The sequence below is a fragment of the Mobula birostris genome, chromosome 4 (genome assembly GCF_030028105.1).
Source record: "Mobula birostris isolate sMobBir1 chromosome 4, sMobBir1.hap1, whole genome shotgun sequence".
In the NCBI taxonomy this organism is placed as follows: Eukaryota; Metazoa; Chordata; class Chondrichthyes; order Myliobatiformes; family Myliobatidae; genus Mobula; species Mobula birostris.
Genome location: NC_092373.1, coordinates 68,142,875 through 68,152,062, shown reverse-complemented (window position 1 = coordinate 68,152,062; position 9,188 = coordinate 68,142,875). Strand labels below are relative to the sequence as shown.

General features: G+C 35.8%; 1 protein-coding gene across 1 annotated transcript in view; it reads right to left on the bottom strand.

Moving 5' to 3' along the window:
- Positions 1-419: 419 nt before the first annotated feature.
- slc25a36a (solute carrier family 25 member 36a) overlaps positions 420-9,188 on the bottom strand; it is an 89,743-nt gene continuing 80,974 nt past the window's right edge. The window contains exons 5-7 of the mRNA XM_072255502.1: positions 5,569-5,635; positions 3,776-4,065; positions 420-2,192 (exon numbers count right to left, since the gene is read on the bottom strand). Of these exons, the coding sequence (XP_072111603.1) occupies positions 1,999-2,192; positions 3,776-4,065; positions 5,569-5,635 (551 nt within the window). The 3' untranslated portion in view covers positions 420-1,998. The remainder of the gene's footprint in view (positions 2,193-3,775; positions 4,066-5,568; positions 5,636-9,188) is intronic.

Sequence of the window (9,188 nt, the reverse complement as noted above, 5' to 3'; positions counted from 1 at the left end):
TCGAACACACTTTAGATCTGGAAATGAACAGCAGAGTTTTTGCAAAACATCTGTCTAAGGCAGCATATTTAGATATACTGTAGCTTTATGACCATGATTACAAACATTGCCAAGGTATGAAAACAAAAATAAAAAATTAAACTGTACAATACCAGCCCAAGTGTAGACCGTATTTCACATTACGACATGCTCAGATATGAGAATGGACTTGTTAAAAAAAAAGGTAGTAATACAAGTCATTGTAGCTCAACAGGACATTGTGTAGTTGAGATTCCGTATGGCAATTTCGACCCCCACCCCCAATTATAAATAGGTTCAGATGACTAAATTGTAAAATCACATTAATACTGTTTTGCCAGTTTTATTTTTGAGGTTATTCTGCACTAGTATACAAGTTGTCAAATGCACTCACACTTCCATCAACTGCAATGAAAAATGTTTTAATTTTAAATAAACTGTGTTCACATCCTTTTTCTGAAACTATCCAAATGACAGGTTTGTATCTGTCCACCAACTTAAAATCTGCTTTTTGCATAACAGATTCAGATAAACAAGTTTAAAGCATACGGAAATAAGGGAAGATCATAGCACTCTTTCCAAGTACAATTTGAGAAAAGACAAGGCAAACATAGAATTTGTATATAATGATTTGTTCATCAGGATTCAACAAATGCAAAAACTGAAGGATGCAAATATTTAAGAATACACAGTGATAGTAACAAAACTTAAAAAGGTACACAAAGTTATTATACAATGTAATTATGGATTGAGAAGTGACTGCAAAATGCACAACTTTAATAACAGAAACCATCTATATTATATCGAACAAACTTTTGTGAAAGATTTATTAGCTATTTTGACAATTTAAGAACTGAAATCATCTGGGGAAAAGAGTAAAACCCACAAGGTAGAAAGGCCACAAAGTGCTTGAGGAAATATTCAAGACAAAGTCACTTATGATAACGTAAAATTTAGATTTGTAACATATAGTGGAGTATTGCATATTTTTGTTTCCTCTTCCAACATTAGCATCCCTTTTTGTAAGCATCTACAGACTGAATAGACAGACATAAGCATAACGTAATAACACTTACAGCTGTTTCTTTGAAGCAATTAACAGTCTATAGATATGCTACAATAAGTGTATGCAAATACTTCAGGGGAACAGTAAACAAATCAACCTTATTTATCTTGCTTTACATTCATTAGTCATACCTTAGATGTTAAGTGAATAAATTCTTAAATTTAGAATTTAAGAGGTGCAATTCAAGTTTAAATTTCAGCATTATTGGAGTTTAAGCAAGGATGTTACTGTGCAAAATATAATGTGCTTAGGAAAAAAAATCTAAGAACACCATCTCAGCCTACCTCTCTCCACCCTCCAAGATTTAACGCTTTGCATGAGGATACTAGATTGTAATTGATGCATCCCTGGGCTTATTCAAAATACTGTTTAAATACTGAAATATACAACTGTTATTTAATATGGGCTTCAATGACGAGTGAACTTAACCACCTTTGTAAGCTTCTTTTCTAGAGGTTGATCTACGGGGGAGATAATTGGTACAAGGATTTCAACTCAGTGGAATGCCTCTCAGATTATTGGGAGAATGCCTATGACTCTTGCATCATTTGAGTGAAATGGTTTAAAGCAATACATTTCTTATTACAAAGATTGCCTGACACTTCATTAAAATTGAAAGCTTATCAAGATGAAAAAACCTGATGTTATAATGAAAGATAACAGGATAATATAACATTTAGATTTGTTAAATGTTCCCCATTAAGTGGTGATTCTCTAATTTTGTGTCATTGCCATGACTACCGGCAGCTCCTTGATCACAGCAAGTTCTTTTCATGAACTGGACATTCTTTGTCTTAACAGCAGCTTAAATCTTCACAATTGATTCATTTTTCTCAGCATTAAATTTATCTGGGGTTTCTGGTCCAGTCAAATCCTTTGGTCTTCCAGGTTTGCACAATAGATCATCACTTTCGTTACCCATCAAGAAGATAAACCACCAGCTCATAAGTGGCCATCATGATCGCAGTGTTTGGAATCTGTCTTACCAGATGGGTGATGAGACCACGATAAAGTGATCTGTAACCTTCCTCAGATATTACTAAGGAAAATGTCTGAAAAAATGATCTGTATTTTGTTCCTTCTTCACGTAGCCTAGTTCTTATGACTTCTGTAAAAAAAAAGTGGATCAAATTATGATTAAAAACTGCACATTTACAATTATATTATCCAATATATTGAATATTGAATTTTTGCAGACATTGAAATCTTCATTCAAGCAGGATTTGCTTTACATTACAGAAGTTCATAAACTCTACATAATCCAACATTGCAAAGGAGATTTAGAAAAACACTAAAAATCTGTGGTGATATACTCTTCTCAAATGAAAGGTAATAATTTAAAATCCAAGTTATTAGGAGATTTTGACACATCAAACAATCATTGACACAAAGCCACAAAATGAGATGAGATATAATCAAATGATTGTTCAAAAGAACAAATTTTAAGGTACATTGTAGAGGAGAGATCAGTCAATTTAGGTAGTGAATTTCAAAGTTTAGGATCTAGGCAACTTTAAATGCAGTAAAATGTGAACCAATGGGGAGAAAAAATGATTAGTGGACCACCAGCAGACCAAATTAAAGGAGCACAAAGGACCTTGAATGGTTTTAGAGCTGACGCAGGTTTACAGAAAGAGAGGGATCTAAAAAATTGGGATGAAAATTAAAAACAAAGAATAGTTTTCTTTGACTAGGATCAAAGATGGGCATATTTACATTTAGATAAATATAGATGGAACATGGGCTGCCAAGAAACGGAGCCAGAATAGAGCAGATCTTATTGTGGTTGATGAGAGCGAACTGCGGCAGATTTATGTTGGGGTCTCTATATTTTGTAGCTTTATAAATGAAATTTATATACTGAAGTCAGAGATGAAGAAATAATTTTTATTTCTGGGTCCTGAGTTTTTAAATACTTTTTAAGCCAGAGGAAATCAAATTCCTGCTAAGTGAGGTGGGGGGAGGGGGGTAAAAAGTTATGAGTAGAATGTACAGTTCAAATCACAATCTATCTAATCAGCCGGCATCATATTAAATGTCAGTAAAGGTTTGAAGGGCTAAGTGGGCTTCTGCTTCCAAATCTTGCTCATGTGTGTTTGTATGTACACCTAATTGCAAACAAGGACCTTTTAAGCTAAGAACTTTGGAGTATATTACACATTTTAAGAAAATATAGTAAGAAATGGGCTTTAGAAAATTCTAATGAAAGGCATTCTTAAGAGCATAACATAAGAAATAGGAGCAGAGGTAGGCCATCTGGCCTGTCAAGCATGCTCCGCCATTCAGTAAGATTATGGCTGATCTGGCCATGGACTCATCTCCACCTACCTAGCTTTTCCCCACACCCTTAATTCCCCTACCATGCAAAAACATCTACTAGGATTAACTCAGTTTCTTGTTCCAAAGGTGCAGAATGTCTACAGAATTTTCATTTTATTTCAGATTTTCATCCTTTATTTAGGTTTTGGCAAACAGGCTTTGTGCAATGAATAATCTATAGCTCCAGAGTGTTATGATAAGGATCAGGATCAAGTAAAAGGGAATCTAAGTTCAGAGAGGATAGCAAGCTCAATGAACAAGCAAGGGTTCACAGAATTACATTACATCTAACCTAGGCTTAATTACAGAAGGAACTAAACTAGAACAGTCATGGAAAAGTATGTTGTTTATAAGTGCATAGAAACTACGTACCATGTGGATATGCTATACTGGTGGCACATGTTTTAGATGTTGCGGCAGCTAACATCAAGGCTATAAAGTCTGAAGCATATTTAACAGAATCTTCTTCAGGATCCATGTTTGAAGATGTTTTGGATTGCATCAGTCTCTGCTTTATGCTTTCATAAATTACAAAATGAATGACAGTCTCAGATATGCCTGCATAGGAAGCCGACATTCCTCTGTAGAAGCCTCTAATACCATCAAAACGATATACTCTTCTCACACATTCAAAAGCACTCATCCGTGTTTCACCTCGGCTCCTACATAAAGAAAAGGCAATTCCAATGAACAATTAATATATTTTCCAATACATAGTTTCAACTTCTCAATTCTATGTATTAAAGAACATGAATTGCAGCAACAGGTACGAGGGGTGATTGATAATTTCGTGATCTAAGGTAGAAGGAGTCAGTTTTAGAAAACCTAGCACACTTATTTTTCAACATAGTCCCCCCCGGCATTTACACACTTAGTCCAGCGGTTGTGGAGCATACGGATCTTGGACCTCCAGAAAGTGTCCACAGCAGGGGTGATTGATAAATTTATGGCCTAAGGTAGGAGGAGATGAGTTATACAGCTCTCGTTACATGCACATGCAGTTCACCTCTGAGTGATTGCGCAGGAAGTTTGAAGTTAATAACTCATCTCCTTCTACCTTAGGGCACGAACTTATCAATCACCCCTCATAGATGCTGACAGAACAAGTTGCGTGACCTTTCCAAACAAAAGCACATCTTCAATACTCTTTAGAATACACAGCACAGCAAACTGCAAGATAATAAATTCTTTCAATTTTGTTTCAGTGGCAATAGCAAAAACCTCATTCCCACTAGTAAAGAAAATGTTAAAAGTCCTGTATATGTGACCAGCAGTTTCTCTTGAAGTAAAGCTGTGAGGATATCCTTTTCCAGCAACAGAGATTGGCCTACAATGTTGTGCCAACCCTTTAACCTACTCTAAGATCAATCTAACTCTTTTCTTTCATCTATGTGCCTTTCAAAAGTCTAGAGTTCCTAATGTAGCTGCCTATACCATCTTGCCTAGGAGTGCATTCCACACACCTATCACTCACTGTGTAAAAAAAAACCTGCCTCTGACATCCCCCCATACTTTCTTCCCAATACCTCAAATTATGTCACCCATTTCCAACCTGTGAAAAAGTCTCTGGGGGTCCAGTCGATCCAAACTTCTTATCAGCTTGTACACCTCTGTCAAGTCATCTCTCATCCCCCTTCTCTCCAGAGAGAAAATCCCTAGCTCTCTCAACCTGTCCTCACAAGACCAGCTTTGTAATCCAGGTAGCATCCTGGTAAATCTCCTCTGCATCTTCACTAAAGCTTCTACAACCTTCCTAAAATGATGCTAAGAGAACTGAACACAATATTCCAAATTTGGTCTCACCAGAGTTCTATAGAGATTTTTCTACCATTAACTTCAATGGAGGGGGAAAATTGCTGCAAAGGACTTTTGTAATAAATTTAACAGCCAATTACAAAAGACCTTCGGTGCATAGGATTTTAAAATCAGAAATTTAAGTAAATTTTTAAAACAAAATGTTTCTAAATTAAATTATTTTCTTAGTGTACATGTTAAGTGGATGTGGTGAGAATAGATATATACAAACAGAAAGCTATTCATATTTTTTTTAAAAAATCTGATCATCACTGGAACTTCCTACATTTATTTAAAAAGAAACAATTTGTTCATTTCTATTTTCCTTCCTAAAAATACCATAATTAACAGGTTAAATGAGATTTGATTACCGTGCTTCTAGTTGCAAGCGTGTCTTTATTAGCCAGATGGGATTGGTGGCTGTAATAGCAGTAAAGCCTGGGAAAAAAATAACAATACTGATAACATAGCCTTTGAACTCTGAACATGAGACAATTCTAATAATGTTAATCTCAAATCTTAAGAAATCCACATTTTACTATCTGCTACAAATAAATTATGCATGGCAATTTGAATTAGTAATTGTTTACTTCTTGATCTGCAAATGTTTTCATTTTGCTGAAGTAACAAATTGAGTATAGCACAAATGACCAGGTCCACTGTTTAATCAAAATGTATCTGTCCTGGCACCAGTCTCTCATTATTCTCATAACATACAAAGCTCTGAAGAAAATTAAATGGCTATGGCAGAGGAAGAATTGCTTGTATATTCAAACTAAAAAAAAATCATGATTCCACTATCAATATTGATTAAAGCAACTCTCCTGGAGATTTAAAGTTCTAATAACTGAGTATTATATTTCTTCAGTTTAAAAGTGCCTGTGCCACAGACTGCAATATTAAATAGAAAAAAATGCAGTGATGAATACACCTAATGGAACAGTTGTTCTTTTAGAATCTTGGAAACATTAAGACGGAAACTAAATTGGTCATCCAAGGTAATTTTCATTTACATGATTTTTGAATGTTCTAATTTCACATCTAACTGAAAAAAATACAGTTGGCAAGCTCCTCTGATATCTGAATAGATAAAAGGCCACCAACCTGTGTGCAACTGAACTACTGGGAACAAGGCGCCTCCAGGTTTGATCCTTGGATTTTGTCATGCTAGTTGTTCCCTGCCAGAATGGCAGTCAACGGACTTAAGTTTCCCAGGTTAATATAAGTTAGGCAATGCTCCTGCCACTGATCCTGTTAGAAAGCGAGAGTTGTATGTATGTTGGGCGAGGATTAAATAAAAGGCTCAACTACAATGTCAGCCATGGTACAAATAACCTAATGACACTCACTGTGTAAGCTCACACTTGTGAACAGCCAGTTGGGTGAGTTGCCAGGAGTGTTGACATCTGTGGAACCAGCATGAGACAACACCCTGTGGAATGGAGAGAAGTGCGAGCGTGAGTGTGTACGAGTGTGCGTGTGAGTGCAAAGGGGGTTGTTTGCTGGTGCCCAACAAACTTCAACTGCACTAATCACTCATTCCTAATGAGTGGAATACAAAAAAATAACCTTAATGAGGATTATGTGGAGATGATCTATTCTAAATGTCTGCAATTACCCAATCTCAAAAAGAAGAATATTCACTTACCATTGGGTTTTTATTGTGTTTATTCTATAAATTAAAGAGGGGCAATAAACAATGGCCTTCCAAATTTATTTTCGGGTCAGTCTGTACTTCAGCCTACCAACCAATTGTGAGGTTTGAACCTCCAACTTAGAATAGTATTAGCATTTACCCATTTCATTCCCTGAATCATGTTGCTGTTATTAATTTTAATGTCCCTGACAAAAGTGTTCAAGGTACATTCATGATGAGGGAAATAAAATAAAATGCCTTCACAACAAGAACACAGGGCCTGATGCATTCTGTTAAATATGAAGAACATATCAGTTTAAGCGTATGATCAAGAAAATCTGGCTCACAGGACTATAAAGTCAATCCAAACTCACTAATATATACCTCACACATTCTACCCAAATATTACACGACCTAACCAATTAAATGATTTATAATATGGAAACTATCTCTTTCTAAAATTCATTCTTGGCCACATAAGCAAGAGCAGTATTTTTCACTAATCTCTAAATGCTTTCATAATGGCCCTTTCCCCTATGGTACGATAGAGACAATACCATTTCCTACAATCTATTATACAAATTTACCATACCACTTCAGATAACAGCTAAGAGAGTTAATCACATCAGCTGGAAGCTTTGATAGTTAATGAGAAATCAGGTTTATTATGAGACAACTGTAGCTATTTCTTTTGAATGTAATTTGAAACTGATGCAGCCAAAGAGAGGCTAGCTCTATCCCACCCATTTCTGGACTGAGAATTGAACACAGAGAGAAGTAGCTTTTGCAATGTCGATTAAAAAAGTAGACACAGACACACAGGAGTTTAACTGAAAATATGTGGTGCATTCTGAATGACAAATGTTTTTTTAAAATCTGTATTGCCGCATATAGTTATAGTGTATAGACTGCAATCAGTACCTGGTCCTGCGCTCTCAGAATTAAAACTAGTAGTTATTTATGCCTAGTAATGATGAAAGAAAAATTATCTGGTAAGGTGGAACATGGGATGAGAAAGTTTACTCTTTTCTTGAGAGAAATGCACAGTATATATACCTAAAATAGACACAGGCTGTCTGCATCACAATGACAAGTGACCTTATCAGATGAACTTGCAATACTGTACCTTATGGTAGAACTCAAATAATTAAATGCAAGTCTCATTCAAGTTCAGTTTTTTCCCCCTTTGAACAACTGTAAATTAAAGAAAGGGCCAAGAGGAGATAATGAAAAAAGGCTTATACTTAAACATTGTAGTACCGAGTTTTTGCTATTTGCAGCAGAGCATGGAAGTTTAAACTGCAAAGTAATCATACAAAATCATAACCATTAGTACAACAAAGTAAAGTGCATTACACTAATAAAAAGTTTATTGTTTTGTTTCTTTTTTAGAAATACGTAAAAATGCTAACCTTGTCCATCCGAATACAGCAAATATGCATTGATAAATGTTTAAACATTAAGAGACTTAATAAAGCACATTTTATTTTCTGGGTTTCTACAAATGAACGTACAAAGACAGCCAAATTTTTTACTATCTTTGGTATTTTCTTCCTCATTTGAGTTACAAGGGATTGTATTAAGCAGCAATGAAAACAAAGCTATATTGTTACATTATTTTGCATCCAAAACAGTTTTACTGCCAGGATGAACTTGGCATCAAAATCTATCAGAGAATGCAGAATACCGAATACCGTAGTCTACAATTACAATCAATATAGATGAAATAAAAACTTTTGCAGAACTCCTCCCATACCAATGGATTTGATTTTGGTTTTAGGCTTTTTTCTAAAAAGGGAAAATCTAGGCCTATTACAAATTCCATGCATTAACCTTACTTTCTAATAGTTTAAGCAACCTGCTTTAATGAAAAAAATTACACAGAACAAATGTATTTAAGTCCTAAGGGACCTTGGCTAATGCTCATAAAAATCTATAAAGGACACAATGGCTAGAGGTAGAAATCACTGTTACTGCACAGTACACTGAGCATATCATTACACTAAATTTGGCAAACAACACAAATCAAAGTTGCTGGTGAACGTAGCAGGCCAGGCAGCATCTCTAGGAAGAGGTACAGTCGATGTTTTGGGCCAAGACCCTTCGTCAGGACTAAATGAAGGAAGAGCTAGTTAGAGATTTGAAAGTGGGAGGGGGAGGGGAGATCCAAAATGATAGGAAAAGACAGGAGGGGGAGGGATGGAGCCAAGAGCTGGACAGGTGATTGGCAAAAGGGATATGAGAGGATCATGGGACAGGAGGCCCAAGGAGAAGGAAAAGGGGGAGGGGGGGAAAAACCCAGAGGATGGGCAAGGGGTATAGTCAGAGGGACAGAGGGAGGAAAGAGAGAGAGAG